An 18,937-nucleotide genomic window follows, 5' to 3' on the forward strand; every position below is an offset into this window, starting at 1 on the left:
TATTCCGCAAGGGTGTCTAGTCTATTTCCATTCATACAGGCGTGCAGAATTTCTAAGCCATTGTCCAAATCAAGTAAGTTGTGATTATTGTCAACCAGGTGTTGTGCGAAAGTGGATTTTTGTTTCCACCAAACCATCTGCTTATGTAGTAGCGTGTGTATGAAAAATGTAATTTAGGATTGTAAGAAATTTAATGGCCACACTAATACAATGATAAAGTTATAGACCCTAAATATAAGCAATCTTAATAATGAGATTATAATCGTGTGTTTATAGTTATATTTTATGGTTTCAATGAAAATAATTAAATTTCCTATTGCAATGTTATGTTTGCTACACGAATTGTGTTGTTTACGTTTAATGTCAAAAGTAAAACTCAAAATAACTTATAGGCCTACTGTAATTAAGTTCTAACTAATGTAATAACATTTACAGAAAGTAAATCCAAATCGTCTAAAAACTGTAACATATATTTAGGGCTACATTCCTTCGCCTATTGAGTTTATTCATAATTAAATTTTGCAATCAAAAAAGATCATTACTTGTACCGTTTCATGTAATCGTCCTAAAAATAAAGAGTATATGTGTTTAAAGTGTTATTGGACTATTTTTATTAATTTTCCGTAAGTAAAAGTCCTCAAATTCACAAAAAATCAATATAAACATAGGTTTTGCAATCCCGTTAATCCCGGGATTAAAAGTCACCAATCCCGGGATTTCTATGTATCAAAAAATCGGCCGGGATCCCGGGATTGAGACCCCTAGTCGTACACTACAGGCAGGGCAAGCCCCAAAGAACCACAGCCACAGGCAGGTGGGAGACCAAAATCTCACAGAGCTGAACACCCACCATCCTGGGTTTTGTCAAAACCATCAACATGCAATTGTTTCCGGGAAAATAAAGAATGGTTCAATGATTATATGAGACCAACAAACTTCTTAAATATATTTGTTGCAGCCGGCCGGTTGTATATTTTTGCAGCAGGGACTAATTTGCAAGTAAACTGTGTTAAAGGATCACTGCCGTCAATTCAATATACAGAGGCTGATCTGCTTCTGAGCCAAATCTTTTGTAAGTTTTGATCAATTAAGATCTACTGACATTAATGGGAGTTTATCCTTTTGGTCTATGATTTTTCCTCCTAAACCTTCGACCGTGAAACGGTGAATTTATGAAATGTTTGTCTTTAATTCCTCACAAAAATACTATCACTTTCTCGCACTGGAATGCCTTTTTTTTATTTAATCAACAATGAAAACTATCAAAAACACAACAATATATCTTACTTGGACACAGAATTGAAAGTTGACCATTATAGTAGTTTACGCAACGATTGCGTTAAGTTAGCAGGGGTGGGGCACAAGGGGGGGCCGTGACGCAGACTGCGTCATTGAAATTCTTGGGGGGGGGGCTCAAAAAATTCAAATGGGGGGGGGCTAAAGTTAATTGCAACAGTGTTCAACGTGACGACAATCCAAAATTCATTACGAAATCGCCAGATAGAAAGTGGATAAGACAATAGTTATATTATTGAATTAAATTAGTTAAAATAGGATTTTAGGATAGTTTAGGATTTGTGTAGAAAGTTATTATTTAAGATTAGCAAGACGTGAGATCTAAGAGAGGGAGCGCACGGGATGGCTCAACTGCTGTGATAGATAAAAGATAACGCGTGGTACAGACAGCTACACAGCAGAACGCTTTGTTGACATAAAGCTCGTTAAAATGCAATCAAGTAGCAAGTACCGTACCATAGGCTACAATACTTTACACTATTGTGTATACTCGATTACCTGAGTTAATAGGGAGAGGGGGGGGGGGAATGAAAAATACGGTTAATCCAATATAGTATAAAAACAGATGACAAACTCATTAAAACGCTGTAAACAGCCATTAAGTCACGATTTACATTTTTATAAACAAAATTCAATATTGCTCAATCATTATTATTGTAAATTTCAAATAATTTATCTTGGTTCAGTTGTACAAACGGCTACGTTTAAAATTGTAGCTAACTCAAACTCAACTAATCACTAGCCAAACATTACATTGCTATAAATAACGTAAATATTAAAGGAACCTTTAGAAAGTGTTATAAGGTACTGCTCATGATAGACAGATAGGCTACCGATAGGTGCTGTATCACAGCATAGGAATTGATAGATAAGTAATAAAAAATTGTAAAATTATATTTAGAGATAATTAAAACACTCTTAAAAAAGAATGTAACGAGAACAATCTTGTTATTCTCTTTCTTTGTTCTTCTGTTCATTAATAGGTTTCTCTTCAATTCATACACAAATTCAACAAGTCACCATATTTAGGCCTACTCATTGGCCAATCACAGCCTTACTAAAGTTACCATGGTTATCACTCAATCACAGTGTACTAAGCATTATATCGTCATCATTCCCCAGCTGTTGTATCTGACTGAAATCTGTTGTAACATAGCGCACAGCAGACAGAAGTGTATAACGGAGCAGACGATTGTTGGCGCAAGTGTTGTTTCCATTTCATTTTCATCAAAGGAGCTGTGATGTTTCTAAAGGGAGGGAGATGGGATCGTTATGTCGAGAAAGACGCTGACAATTCTTTATGGATAATCTGGCAATACAAAATTCCTTAAATTGAGGTGACTTATAAAACTCTAGTTTTATTTATATAGTAAGAGAAGTTTTCCAGTCCTGTACAACACTGATTCACGGTCTTTTCCCTGTAATCAAAATTCAAGTACAACTTGATACACACAGAATCTCCGGTTCCTGACCTGGATGATGGCTAGTTATTTATTTTAATTTACAGTTACATATTAGTACTCGTTATAAATCAAACCTGTTATGTAAGCCAAAGCCACACGGTTATTAATCTCACTTGGTTTTGGATTTGATTACAAACGTGATCGGAAATGGTTAGGGCCTACACAGTATTCTTAAAGAACATTTATGTAAACATATCAGTGACAGCTAGGAAAAGGAATCTTTATCAAAACAGCTGTTCGTAATTTCATATATGACGTGTTCTCTTAACAGATTATTAGTATTTCATAAATTAATGACGTATGTAGTAAACATGGAGAAAATAAACTAGAAAAATCACACAAAATTGTAATTTTGATCGTCCGTTATTTTATTTCCAAAATAGTGAGGCCATATTTTAATGGCTATAAGGACTCTCTCGCCAATCCTGTGGATACAATTAAACCATTAGAATCATAATCGGTACTCTAGTTTTCTTTAGAGTAGGCCATGAGTAGGCTGCATAAAACCTTGTGGGCCGTGACAGACGGACATAAATGGAGATAAGACATCTTTCAGCTTCTTCAATGTATAAAACATAAATAACCCAAAATATGTATAATTCTGAGCAATGTACAGAAAAAACTATAACTTTATTGATATAGATTAACTGGGTTTGAATTTTAAATATCTAAAAAAAATTATAAAACTTCTTTTATAGTTTTACAAATAGTGCTGGGCGGGTGAATAATGTTTCTCATTTGTTATGTACATCATTTATGGGGGGGGGCTGTTGCCCAATTGGGGGGGGGGGGGGTGCGTCATGAGTCTAGGGGGGGATGGGCACCCCTGTTTTCTTTACGACACGAGTAGAAAATTTTAGGCACGAGCCTTGGCAAGTGCCTTAAAAAATTCTACGAGAGTCGTAAAGACTATTAACGCGAGTTGCATACACTACTTTACCTACGACCGTTTTTTAATTACTAACAATCACTATTCATAACTTCTTAGAGAGGTTATGTTTTCGTTTATTGTCATTGCCACTAAAAGTGATGCAACGACTTATTGTATAATCAGCTGATTTCATGTAATTACGTGTTTGTAAAACATAGTTAAATAATACGTTCTAGCAGCGTTCTTACCATTAATATCAGGTACAATTAGGGAAATATTGCATATTTTTTTGACAACTGAATAATATAATAACAGTTAATTTACAGTTAGATTTTAGCATCAAATATGTGGTCCACAACGAGTTGGTTGAAAAAGTGAAAATGAAAGCACATTTTCTTTTATTAATTTAACCTTACTTTGTTTCATCCATTTAATGAATTGCTTGTATGTAATTGCATACCTTTGTTTCGATTTTGGTGGCCAAAAGATTAGCCCAAACAGTTAGTGCTCTCATTTCCATCTCGTCAACTTCACTTTCACTAACTGACATTTTTAAATCAGTTTAATCTACCTTCCTTTAACTTCCACCAACTTAGGTTAAGAATACGCTAGTATCAACAGGAACAAGTCGGATAAACAATTAAAATTGTCAACTGATCAGCTGATTAGTTGACGTTCAAAACATTACAATTTTACTTATTTTCTCTCAATCCTTGAACCTCATTGGTCCATTACCCGTGTTATGAGAAAAACTATGCTGTTATGAAAGTAAACAGCTGTTAAGTGAAACTTTTCAATTTTAAGAACTGAATTGAAATGGCTACTTTAAAAACGGTCGTAGGTAAAATATAATTTAACAAATTAAATTATGTATGTTTTTTTCCAAAATTCCTGAAGTAGACTATAGAAGATTTTAACAATTTGACAAACCTAATAAATAATACACAGATGTATTGCATTTTACACTAGTGGCATTGAAACCGTTACAGACCAATTATACCCCCGTCGCAGCAAACCTGCAGACTAAGCGAATTTCAACTGTCTGATTACATTTTTACTAAAATATTTCCATAAATAAGACATATTTATTCCCAATTTAAATAACATTAGATTTAACAAGTTAGTAGGTTTGCTGCTATGGGGAAGGTAAAAAGTGTTTTTTTTTGACGAAACGTCAATAGTATAGGATGAAATAAATAAATTTGCAAAATTGTATCAACATATATCCATAAACAAGTAAACTACAACAGTTTTCATTTTCTCCATAAGAATATTATGGGAATTTTAAATTTACACTTTTTTTAATTTTCTCCGTAACCATTAGGCATACAACAATGCTTCAATATACTAAATTATTTATTTTTTTAAGCACTACAAAATGGTTGGGACAAAAATTCCAAAATTGTATGTTTTTAGGGTCAAAAATGGGAAAACCCATTTTTACCCAATAAAACCCCCCATAAACCCCCGTTTCCATGGTCCAATCATGCTGGTTCGCGAACTCGTTCAAATAAATGTAGGTTTACACGTTTGTACTAAATTTCATCAAAATCGGATCATTTTTGTTCGAGTTATCGTGCTAACGGACACATATACAGGGTGTTGAAAATGTCTGGAACCAGCATTATATCTGGTGAGTGGTTAAAGAAATACAACTGATATTTTGTGTACGGATATACTATGGTTTTACCTATCCTTTGGGGCCTTATGACATTCTTTACCACTTATAGGGAACGTCCTGTGGAGGATGCAGTAAAAAGTTTTAATGGAAGCCTATGGTAAATGATACATCATTTAAAAGGCCATTTTTTCTGAGTAAGGAGCCACAAGTTTCATCTCAAAAGGACCACCCTAGCGAAAATGGTGACTGTTTGAAGTTTTTGAAAATAATTGAATTTTAAACTTCAAACAGTCGCCATTTTTATAGATTTACTAGCAATAATACGGAAAAATTGGAAAACGTAAATTTCTTTAACTACACGTTGATAGATCCACAAATGCCCTCTACTAATAAATCAATATGATAAAACCATACATTTTTTGAAGCCAATAATATCATTCTATATAAGAATAACTAAATAAGATAAGTAATAGAATATTTGGTTTTCACAAAAGCAAACATGTAAACAAAACAACTGATCAGCTGTTATAGCCCACAAAACTTCACTAACTTTTTATCCTATTTTGGATCACACATGTATAAATATTTATGCAAAATAATGCATAAATATTTTGCCTAATACAAAATAATAAACTAAAACCCACACTTCGTCTTTGTTATCGGACAAAAACTCACGACGACGCCGCCATTTTAGGTTAGATGATGACAAGTGTTCTATTCCTTTAGCTTTGAAAAATCAAAAGCTTCTATTTGTGTGACCAGCCTAACAACATTGAATTCTACTGTCCTTCGTCTACAAGAGCGTATATAAAACAACGTATTTGTACTTTTCACATTGTATATATATGCGATTTAGAAATCGACATCCGCCACATGAACAATACGTAAAAATAGGCTATTTACAAAAATTGTTCATCAGCTGTTGGAATGTATTATGACGTTATACTTTATACAGAACTAGCTGTACCCGCGGGCTTTGCCCCGTTTAACTTCTTAATTTTCAAGATTATCTCGTTCGCATGGCTCAATCACGTCCTGGTTGAAGTTCGTTCGCTACGCTCACTCACCTTTAGGTTAGAGCTCGTTCGCTGCGCTCACTTGCCTTCAGATTAGCTCGTTCGCTACGCTAACTCGCCTCCAGGTTGAAGTTCGTTCGCTACGCTCACTCACCTTTTGGTTGCAAATTAGCTGTTGTCATAAATGTAAAAGAAATAATAGTGCTGCACCCTGTTGGTAATCCTTGTAACTTTAATGCTATTGAACATCATAGAACAGAACCAACTTGTTTAATTGAAACAGCTGTTAAGATTCATTAATTCCATTTCTCATAAGGTTAACATGGGAAACTCCAGAGCCACTGGGGCGGAGCCCTTTTAAGAATTTCGAAACGGGAAATAGTTTACTTTCTATTCGCATACCTACAGAATTTACACACCAAATTTCATAACGATCGGTGAAGTCGTTCCGGAGGAGTTTGCAGACAAACACTGTGACACGAGAATTTTATATATTAGATATATAACTATATAAATATATATATATATATGAATTTGAACGGATGGTGTTTTTGGCCTCTAGGGACCTCCAAATGAAAAAGTAAACCGGTCCCGGGTCCAGGTCTTACCATGAGACCTACGGTAATAGCTTATTCCCTATATGGGAAATTCGCTAAAAACATGAAATTTGAAATAAACATGTACATGGAATGTGAAACACTGGGCAGATTGGCGTATGCTAAAGAATAAAACTAACACGAATAATACAACACTTAGACACATTTACATAAGTACACAGGTCGACCACACATACATTCACACTCGCGGACGATTTTAGGTAACTTTCCTTCAAGGGTTATCAACCGAGCGAATATTTATTTCGACAACGGTTTTTTACAAAGTTTGACAAATGAAATCCTCAACTTTTGTGTGCTGGTAGATTTTAGGACAATTTGAAATTCTTTTCGATTCACTATTGATTGGAGAGAGTGACACAATTAATTGCTGTCAGTTCGAACCACGTACAATTTTATCCCAAATGCATTTTTTGAGCCTCAAATGATATATTTGATAAATGTCCAAAACTTGTTGATTGATCTGTCTAAAATAAAGTCTTCCCTCCAAGGGACAGTTAAATGTGCACTCTTGTCAAACAAATTGTTCGTAGTTTCAAACAGCTGTTCTGTATCCATCAGCGTTCGTTTCTGATTTGGTGCGGATTTTGAACATTCAAATTCAAAATCAGCACAAAAACTATAAAGCAAAGGATTAAGTTATATTATTATATTATCTAAAAATGTTAATATGATTTGAGCAGTAGGTTTTTATTAATAAATGGATTAAATCGAGTGTTACCTGAAAGCTAAATCATTTCTTTTCCAATTCAAATCATGGCTTAATATTTTTTTAAGTAAAAAAAAAAAAATTGTTCAGTGTATCAAATTGCTATACTCATTTCCGCTTACTAAACAAGACTTATCACTAAATGTAGGAACGTGTGTAATTCATAGGACAAGCGAAACCCCAGTAGATAATAGGCATTTATAGTTTTTGCACACACCGCCCATACACCTCTAGACTGCAGCGAGCGCTGTGGCAACAGTGACAAATTACAAACTTTCTATAAATTAATGTTAAAAAATTAAAGGCAGATATTTATAGTTTATTATAATATTTGTTTTAAAATATATTTACCTGATTAGAGAAAGTCTAACTTAAATTTTGAATTCATAGCAACAATGAAAGTTTTATTTTCTCCAATAATTGCCGACCCCCAGAGCGTCCTGCCCTGGAGCGACTGCTCCACTTGTTCCACGGTCGTACGCCACTGCAGAGAAAATATACGGACTAGTTCAAGATAGCGAAGGTTGGGATAAGAAAGAACAGACAGCTAAGAGAAATGTATAAACACCCAGATATAAGGGTGCTGTCCAAAAGTAAAAGGCTCGGATGGGCAGGCTATACGTGGTGGAGAGAAGATTCATCAACTTTTAAAAGTGTATTCCAAGGAGTAACACAAGGTAGACGACCACTTGGAAGATCAAGAATGAAGTGGAAAGACTGAGTAATGAAGACCTCTCCAGACTGGGGTCTACATTAGGAGAGGCAGGGGGTAGAAGAGAATGGGAGGCCACAAACCTCATATGTTTTAACCAGTGTGTGTGAATCGGCCACCAATCTCACTTCTAGGCCTTAAAAATTTAGACAATTAATTGCTGTTTTATTACAAAATAATCTTATTTAAAATGCATATCGTTCATGTCTATAATGAAAGAAATAGGTGGTCACGTGACATTTGTTTAAAAGATTATTTTTCACATTAAAACTGCCAGTATTTGTTTTTAAGTGTGTAAACTAGCTGTTCTGAATTCTATTCATATTTAATTGACTACTCAATTCCCGTACGTAGGAGGGACCAACAGCTTGTCATGTTTTAAATTGCAACTCTCTTGGTTAATATAATTTCCCCATTGCAAATTATCTCTGACAGAATTATTTATTCATACTGTGCAATTTTATGTTTTCTAAAAAGCTGTTCAACATTTTAGGTAAAGATTGCAGTTATCAATCGACTTGGGATTATGACAAAACAATCGCAAGAGCTGTAAGGTTTCACAGCATCACTTTCATGGAATGCTACAAAGATGATATATCCTTTGAAGAACTGCGGTACAAAGATTATGATTTGATAGGGACTCAGTTTTTGGACCAGGTAAAAACCATAGTTTAAGTAATTTTGTAGACATAGGTAATTCATTATTTCAGTACCTGGGGATAGAGCCATGGCTCGGTGTAGTTTGTTTCCATTTTTTTAAGCAATATAAAAGAAACTCACGTTTTATTTACAACTAATTTTGGCTTTTAGCGAATTTCCCTATAGGGAATTAGCTATTACCGTAGGTCTCATGGTAAGACCTAAGCCCGGGACCGATTTACTTTTTCATTTTGATGTCCCCAGAGGCCAAAAACACCATTCGTTCAAATTTTTATATATACTATCTTTTAATTTTACTTGGGTACTAAGTTTATTAATGTTTAATCTTTATTTATATATAGTAGCCCTATTTTTCTATTTTTCATAGATATATATATATATATATATATGTGTGTCCATCCGCACGATAACTTGAGTAATTTTTGTCCGATTTTGATAAAATTTGGATTGAAGGTGTGAGGCGGGATAAACTTGAATGAGTTCACGAACCAGCATGATCGGACTATGGGAACGGGGGTTTATGGGGGGTTTTATGGGGTGAAAATAGGTTTTTCCCATTTTTGACCCTAAAAACACAAAATTTCACAATTTCTTTTTAAACCATTTTGTAGAGCTTAAAAAAACAAATAATTTAGTATATTGAAGCGTTATTATGCGCCTAATTGTTACGGAGAAAATTTTAAAAAATTGTAATTTTAAAATTCCCTTGTTATTCTTATGGAGAACTAGCTGTAACCCGCGGGCTTTGCCCCGTTTAACTTCTTAATTTTCAAGATTATCTCGTTCGCATGGCTCAATCACGTCCTGGTTGAAGTTTGTTCGCTACGCTCACTCACCTTTAGGTTGGAGCTCGTTCGCTGCGCTCACTTGCCTTCAGGTTAGCTCGTGCGCTACGCTAACTCGCCTCCAGGTTGATGTTCGTTCGCTACGCTCACTCACCTTTTGGTTGCAAATTAGCTGTTGTCATAAATGTAAAAGAAATAATAGTGCTGCACCCTGTTGGTAATCCTTGTAACTTTAATGCTATTGAACATCATAGAACAGAACCAACTTGTTTAATTGAAACAGCTGTTAAGATTCAATAATTCCATTTCTCATAAGGTTAACATGGGAAACTCCAGAGCCACTGGGGCGGAGCCCGAAAGGATTTTTGAAATAAGAATATGCCTATATGTTAATCGGGAATGTGAGCTATCATCATGCCAAATTTCAGCCCAATCCGACCAGTATTTTTCGAGTTTACTTTTCCCATACACACATACACACATACATGCAACCACCTCTTTTTTATAATAGTATAGATAGATAAGTCAACTGTTGTAGTTTGCTTGTTTATGAACATATTTTGATCAAATTTGGAAAATACATAAATTTCTTACTAAACCACAGTACCTTTTAATATTTTACATTAAAAAAAAAACTTGTTTACCCTCCCTGTTGCAGCAAACCTAAGTACTCATTAAACTAATTCTGTTTAAATAGGGAATAAATGTGATATTTTTTAGGAGACATTTTAGTTTAAATCCAATCAGGCAGATGGAAATTCGCTAAGTCTGCAGGTTTGCTGCGGCGGGGGTATTATTATTTAAAATTCAGTGGAATTTCAATGTACAGTATAACCTCTCTAATCCGGCACTGCACCACTCCAGCACTCCAGTAATCCGGCGTCTTTTGACGGGAGGTCTTCCGCGATCGCGGCAAAATTCTGATTATCTCCCGCGGCCATGTGGACATCATAATTCTCTCACGTGGTCATGAAAACGTCATCGTCGTCTTGCGCGATCGCGGCAAAATCATTAAAATCTCCTGCGGTCACGGAAAATTCATCGTCGTCATGCGCGATCGCGGCAAATTCATGAACATCGCCAGCGGACGTATAGACGTTATCATCGCCTCCCGCGGTCACGGAAACGTCATCGTCGTCAAGCACGATCGCGGCAAAATCACGAACATGTCCCGCGGACGTATAGACGTTATCATCGCCTCCCGCGGTCACGGAAACATCATCGTCGTCAAGCACGATCGTGGCAAAATCATGAACATCTCCCGTGGTCATGTAGACATTATTGTTGCCTTCCACGGCCGCAGCAAAAATTTTATCATCTCTCGCGGCCAAGTAAACATCATTGTCTACTCCCGCAGTCCCGGAAATTTCATCGTCGACTTGCGCGATCGCAGCAAAATCATGAACATCTCCCGCAGTCACGAAAACGTCATCGTCGTCATGCGCGATGGCGGCAATTTCACGATTATCTCCCGCGGATGGTTAGACGTTATCATCGCCTCCCGCAAATACGTAATCGTCATGCCCGATCGCGGCAATAGCGGTTTCCGATCACGCGAATTTCGGAGACGTGTTTTAATTGCATTTTAAGTGTTTTTAATGATAACATTCCAGTAATCCGGCAGTATGGCGGTCCTATATCTGCCGGATTACTGAGAGTCTACTGTATTATGATGGGAATTTTAACCTAGCAATTTACAACACAGGGTTCCCACTCAACCATGAAAACCTTAAATCCGTGAATTATCCTTGGATTGGGTCATCCGTGAAAAAACCTTGATTTAGCTGTGAATTTGTTTTTGAAACCTTAAAACCCCAAATATGTCTCCTGGAGACAACACAAGGGGCGAGTCGTATGAAACTGAATGCAGTGATATCGAGATTGTTCTGTGTGTGAGTGAAAGACAGACAGATAATTGATAATTGATAATTTGTTTATTTTTCCTGTCACAGTTTGGACCTACGGTCCACTCTTCCACTGTAACAGGCAGAATATTTACAAATATTACAAATCAGTTGTGGTTCTAACTAAAACTTAAAATTGCACTTTTTAAAAAATACACTTGCACACATAACTTTTTTTTCCACTCTTGGTCCTAATTTACATTGGTTTTATCATTAACTAACTTAAATATTTTCTTAACAATTTGTTTTATAGCTTCTTGCTAAACACATTATAACTATCACTAGTTCTTATGTCATATTCTAAATCATTCATAAACCTAATAGAAGTAACATGATACAATTTATTGTATGTTGCAGTACGGTGTATAGGAAATTGAAGTAGGACATTACCAAAACGAGTCTGTCTTTGGTGTACATCTGCTAATCTATTATATTTTTCCATTATATACTCGGGTTCTCCACTTTTAAATACTTTAAATGTCAGTCGTAAGATACCATATTACCAACCCAGTCTATGATAATATTGAGTGACATGATCATCCCACTTTAACCTAAAAATAAACCTAATACAAGCATTTTGCGCTCTTTGTAATTTTGTAATAAATGTTTCAGTCAAGTCACAGAAAGATAAACTAGCATAGTCAAAATAGGGTAATACTAGTGCATTTACTAATAGACGTCTAATATCTTCTTGTGGATTAAAACACAATCTTTGCAATTGGTATATACATTGAAAAACTCTCTTACATATGTAATTTACTTGGTCATCCCATGATAACACGTTATTCATCCTTAACCCTAGGTTTACTACACATTGCTCATATTGCAAATCTCTACCATTAATCTGTACATTGGGTATATTGGCTAAACAAATGTTTGAAATCAATCTAGAATTTCCTATTATTATCGGTTTACATTTTACAATATTAAGATTTAACCCATGATCTGAACACACCTATGTAGTATCAGTATTATTTATCATTCTGTTGATTTAATTTAATTGACCCTGAATATAAATTGGCATATCGTCAGCGTACAACAAACTTTACTAAATCGTACGAGAGAGAGAGAGAGGGGGGGGGGTGTGTGAGCTGTGCAGGGGGAACTCCGATTTCTGGTATTATGTTTGAGTGAAGTCCAAGCTTAACTGATGGAAGTTTGGAAACTCAGTCGTCTGTTATTTGTGCTTTGAGAGCCGATTTTAAGGAGCGATGCCACCTTTCAATGGCCCCATTTGCTGCAGGATGGTAAGCTGTAGTTCTTATGTGATTTATGCTAAGCATGGATGTCAATGATGAAAACAATTCACAATCAAACTGCCTGCCTCTATCGGTAGTAATAAAACGAGGAACGCCGAAGCGAGATATCCATGAGTGCAAAATAGTGGAAGCAACTTCTTCCGCGGTGATGCATGAGATTGGGATCGCTTCAGTCCATCTTGAACACCTATCGATGATGGTTAAAAGGTTCTGATATCCTCTTGAAGGAGGTAAGGGTCCAACAATATCAACATTCAAGTGAGAGAATCGTTTTTTGGCAGTAGGGTAGGCACCAAGTTCGCTAGAAGTGTGCCACCATGTTTTACAGCGATGGCAAGGAATAAAAGTTTTTGTCCACAATTGTTGTTTTACACTACACACCTACCTTCTTAAAGTGATGAAAACTATAAAGATAAAATTAGAAAAAAACTAGACTTTTTAAAACCACACTTCTATTTTCAACAACTCATATAAAACTATTATGACAACAACAAAACAAAATCATATGACAATTAAATTAAATCAAAGTTAATATTCATCATATATACAGACTAGGAGATATAACATCCTCCCACCGAGTAGTATTACTACTCAAACATGAACCTTTTTGGAACTTTGATTTTTCGTCCAGCTTGTGAGACGTGCTCCCACCGTGGCGGCTAATAATTCCAACCTTGGAATCGTGGTTTTCTTCAGAGGAGCAACTCTTGATTTTTCAGACAATAATTGGACTCTTACTTCATCTTCAATTTCAACTCTCAAGTAAATAACTGTAGCATAGGCATCTTTACTTGCGTCGCAAAATGTATGAATACTACAACCATTTGAATCTATAGTCATTTTACCTATCCATCGGGGTATTTTCACTTTTTCAAGAGCGCTTAACTCATTATACCACAGTATGAATCGTTTACTGATGTCTGAACTTACTTCAGTGTCCCAGTCAATTTTCAAGTCCCACATACTTTGCAGAAGAAGTTTAGGAAACAAAGTAACAGGGCAAAGGATACCAATTAAATCAAAGTTAATATTCATCATATATACAGACTAGGAGATATAACAACAATGTAACATCGCGTTTCAGCGAAGGCCAGTAGAATCTCTCTTGAAATAGTTTGACTGATGCGGGGATTCCAGGATGAGATAGATTATGAATGGAGTCATAGAGAGGTCTTTGGTAGGTATGAGGGATGAAAGGTCGTAGATTTCCAGTTGAAAAATCGCAAATCAATTGAAGCCCATTATCAAGAGTCATAGTTTTGAATGTAAATGAGGATGAGTTGGATTGTTGGATGTGTTTGAGTTCGTTACATTCTTTTTGAGCATGAGCAATGTCTGTAAGTGATACAGTTAGTGACAGTGAAATTTCTGTAATCCTAAAGCATGGATCTGCAGAAAGATTTTGTTTTCCGGGAATTTAATGTATATCAGTAGTGAATTGACTAGTGATGGTTGGATCCGGATATCGGACTACCGGATCCGCCGGATCTGAGCTAGAACTGACGCCCGATCGGATCCACAAAAAATCGGATTCATGGACTGGATCCGGTTTTAATGGATCAGATTTTTTTTATACTATTAACACAAAACGTCTAGAAATGTGCGAGTATTCGTGATTTTCGAGTTCAAGTAGAGTACGGCCTTGAAACTCAAGCTTATCTTTGAACTTGCTAGTTTGGTTTAAAATTGTAAAAAATCAGTATTTGTTACAATGTAACTTATGTTTACATAAAATGATGGATAATTTGTATCACTGTAGATTCTACAGTAATACAAATATTTCTACAGTGTAGAAATAAGCAAGAGGTAGTTAAGTTGTCCTAATCTATTTTTATAGCTGTCACAACTTTTCACGAAGACACCTAAATATGCCGGTTCAAAATTTTATAATAAAATTCCTAAAGAAATCAAATTAGAAACCTCCAAAAATAAATTTAAATCAAAATTGAAAAAGTTTCTTTTCAACAAGGCGATGTACTCCTTTCAAGAGTTTTAGTTCCATAAGTTATATTGCTTTATTTCATAAGTTGAAACTTTTGGTTTTATAAAAAAATTATCTATTATTTTAATTTTGATATTTTAATTTTTAAACTTTTATATTGCACTGCTTGTTTTACTTGATTTGAGCTGAAAAACTGTTAATATCAATGGTATGTTGTTACGCCATGCTTGATAATTATGAGTATTTTAGTTAAGTTAGATTTGTTAAATTAATCTTGACGCCATTCCTGTATCTATGTATTGTACTTTAATGAATAAAGTTATATGAAATGAAACAACAGAATAGGTTAACTCAAAGGAGTCGCCGGCGACTGACTGGCAATGGTATACTGACTTGACACAGAATGGAATGACATAATCGGTAGTGATTTTGTTTTCAAGTACTGTTTCACAATAGAAAATTCCATTCCACTACTGAACTGTTACGTAAACAATGAATTTATGTTTAAAAAAGTCAGAATAGAAACACTAGAAAGGCAAAACAATAGGACAAACAGAACAATAGGAGGGGTTGTGCAATGACCTCGAAATGAGCGGGCATGGCAACAGTGAGTGGAGTAGGGGGTTTGGGGAAGGGATGGGTGAGACCTTTGAGCTATATTTAGACTAGACTTTCTCACCCCTACCCAAATGACTGGGTAGGGGGATTACAATAGCAGGTATTTTCCTTGCCTGGTTTGACTTTTTTTTTGTGTAGGAGATTTTTATAATCAAAAATATAATTTGAATTGACCACAATTATTTATCATTGATAATACAATTTGCAAGGGACCAGGAATAGTATATTTCATTACTAGGACCGAAAGTGGCATTTTCCGGTGCGCGCTCAAGTTTTCGGCGAAGCCGAACACAGGTGAGAGCTATTTTCACGTACGAGGCGAAGCCGAGGACGGGAATAATGAGCAATTGCCGGATAATAACTTTCGGTACGAGTTATGAACGATACTTTTCATCATGACGCAAAAATACACTAACACAGAATAGCAGATCTCAGTAATATTAAAACAATTTTATTTCTCAATTAATTTGATTGATAATCAAAATAAAATAAAATCCACTAAAAAGAAACCTACGTATATTTCTCAATAAATTTTGTTTAGACATCAAAATAAAATAATAAAACAACTTTAAAAAATACATACAGCTGATTCAAATTATTAAATTAAACCGTACCTAACAAAACACTAGCGCGCGTAGTAAATACATGGAGAACTAATTGAGAGCGAGGGAAAGTAAATTTAGAGCGAGGGAAAATCAGCTGATCGATTTTCCCTCGCCCTAAATTAGAGCTTGGGAAACAACTACTTTCATTGATGACAGCTGTTATCAAAAAAAGTTACTTTCGTGGAGTGATGAAAAAATATTATTTGAATTAGAGTTAATGCCATGATTTGCATTTTTATATCAAAATACAACATTGCGCAATCATGATGTTTTGGGTCATTGACCTTTTTAATGGAACGCATCTGTTATAAGTCAATAATTATAAATTAATTGATGTTCCTGTGGTTGAAAATAATTATTCTGTAAACTTGCAAAACATTAGATAACTCATAAATAAGTAAAAAATCATACATAAAGATAATAATTGCACTCCTAAAAAGGATATAAAGATAACAACATCATTATACTTTCTCTTGTTCTTCCATTCTTTCTTGGGGTTCCCTTCACCACTATTCAAAAAGTTGCCATGGTTACTATAATCACCCCATTCCCATTAGAGACTTCTACATTACTCATAATCAGCTGAGCTGTTATTATCAGTTATTGATAACAACAGATTTTTTTCTTATTGTAGCTATTAGAGAGCAATAATATAGACTAAGAATGGTAATAAACAACAAATGTTTTTTGTCACTAAATCTTACAAATATCTGGATTATAGTGAATTAGGCCTAAGTCTAGGTTTCATTTGATTTCTATAACTACTATTGTATGGGCCTATTACATTATTCAGTACAATGTTCAATCTACAATTTTTTGTTTAACAGTAAGGTAGGCTGCTTGTAGGGCCATTTAAGTACTTTATTTTGAACATACATTTTGAGTATTTTGACAGAATGTTTGTTTACAATTAACAGACAAGATTAGAAAATTTAATTTTCTTTAATTTACAAAATTTTTTTTCCATTACCCACTGTCAAACCATTGGAAATTATGTATGCCCACTGTTACAAGAAAAATGGTAATAAACTTTAAAACCTAAAGGTGAAAAGGTAGGAAATAAAATTGCAAGTTGTAGAATAAATTTCTATATTAAACTTTGTATTGTAATTGCAACCTTAATAACTAATAGATGCAAGTATTAAGTAATTTTAGCCAAGTATTATCCAATATTACTTATCAATAGGGATTAATGTAATTATTTATTTGATAAATAAATATATGCTCACTTACTTATTTTTCGCAGAAGTAGAAGTTCATTTATGAGCTCTAATGTTGTTGTTTTCAAATTATTTTCTATGCATTCTATTGATATGTTACTGCACAAATATTAATAATTAATTCATTTATAATCATACTTCAGCTTGTAACAAGGTTGTTTTACAAGGTATATGCTCTAGGCCTAAGGAGTTACTTAAACTTACACATCCTCTGATCTCTTTGGTTTAAACTCGACTTGAACTCGAGAATTATAGGTTTTTTGCCAATTACTCGACTTGACCTGAAAAACCTGTGCTCGCACATCACTAAAAACGTCCTTTATAAAGTTTTAAGTATTGTATATAAAGTACAATTCATATGTAAGAACAGGTGTTTTGTCATAGTGATATATAAAAAAAATGATAATAGTGACTATCTGTGTCCATATAGAAGACTATTTGTATCCATGTACAAGACTATCTGTGTCCATGTACAAGACTATCTGTATCCATGTACAAAACTATCTATGTCCATATACAAGACTATCTGTGTCCAAAGTCCATATACAAAACTACCAAAGATAGTCCTGTATATGGATACAAACAGAGGTGCCCATCCCCCCCAAACCCAGAGGCGAAATCCCCCCCCCCCCAAGCCAAAGGAGTAGTTCCCCCCAGCAATTTATGTTGCCGTCTATTTAAACCTAACCCCCCCCCCCTCGGGAATTTATCTGACAATTTTCCCTTAACCTCATAAAACGAGCATTTCAAGTATTTAGTAAACTTGAGATAAAGAAAAATAAACCTGCTGATAATTAAAATTAAATGTTTAATATGAAACGTCATTTAACAATACATCATTATATCTAATGGACGAATTAGAAGTTTTTCAATTTAAAATTCTGAATCTCTATTGTCAGCCAACATGTACTCAGTATTGCAATAGACAACGTCTTCAAAACCTTCAACAATATACTCGGTGAATTACTCTACTCCAACACAGTACTGTGTAACTGTACAAGTACAATATATTAGGTGACATTAAATTTTACAGGGCTTAAGAATTCAAACCACTTTAAGAGCATTAATAATACTTTGGCAAAAAGTATCGTGTTTCAAAATCATAGGCAGAGTCACGAAATGGGACAGACTTGTTACTCGCCACTCCCAGGCTGCCTTCTACAAAAATCGGCGGGCAAAATACCCACAATACCTTAATTTCCAACAGTACAAAAGGTTTTTGTGACGAAGTAATCTTATAATTCATTTTGATAGCCTCAGGATTGCCTTTTATGACTAATAATGGTAGAAACGCATCTTGTCAGACAATGCTTAATAATATATGTACCGTATGGTAGTGTCGAATTTTACTTGCTATATATGTTCTGGAGGTGTCGTCAGAATATGTTACAAACATTAAACACAAAACACGAAACGATAACAGATAGGCTTATCAATTATTCACGCGTATATATTGCCGCGGGCAGGACTGGAAGTAAATTTAATCAGATTATGATGGAAAGACGTGGTCTCTGGATTGTCGTCTGTGTGATCAAAAGCTGATATTGGACTAATTGTAGTGACTGAGCAGAAGATAGTGTTGAATATATAATGGGATTCATAATTGATTTTTCCATTCAAAATTATTGACAACAACCAATTT

At 34.8% G+C, this 18,937-nt stretch overlaps 1 protein-coding gene across 2 annotated transcripts in view; it reads left to right on the forward strand.

The window, feature by feature from the left end:
• LOC128982948 (uncharacterized) overlaps positions 1 to 18,937 on the forward strand; it is a 109,701-nt gene that overhangs the window by 48,530 nt on the left and 42,234 nt on the right. For both annotated transcript variants that reach the window (XM_054402049.1, XM_054402048.1), the window contains exon 3: positions 8,796 to 8,959. In XM_054402049.1, the coding sequence (XP_054258024.1) occupies positions 8,796 to 8,959 (164 nt within the window). The remainder of the gene's footprint in view (positions 1 to 8,795; positions 8,960 to 18,937) is intronic.

This window comes from Macrosteles quadrilineatus, unplaced genomic scaffold, assembly GCF_028750875.1.
Source record: "Macrosteles quadrilineatus isolate MER2022 unplaced genomic scaffold, UCM_ALF_1.0 Scaffold_1__1_contigs__length_201487025, whole genome shotgun sequence".
Taxonomy (NCBI): Eukaryota; Metazoa; Arthropoda; class Insecta; order Hemiptera; family Cicadellidae; genus Macrosteles; species Macrosteles quadrilineatus.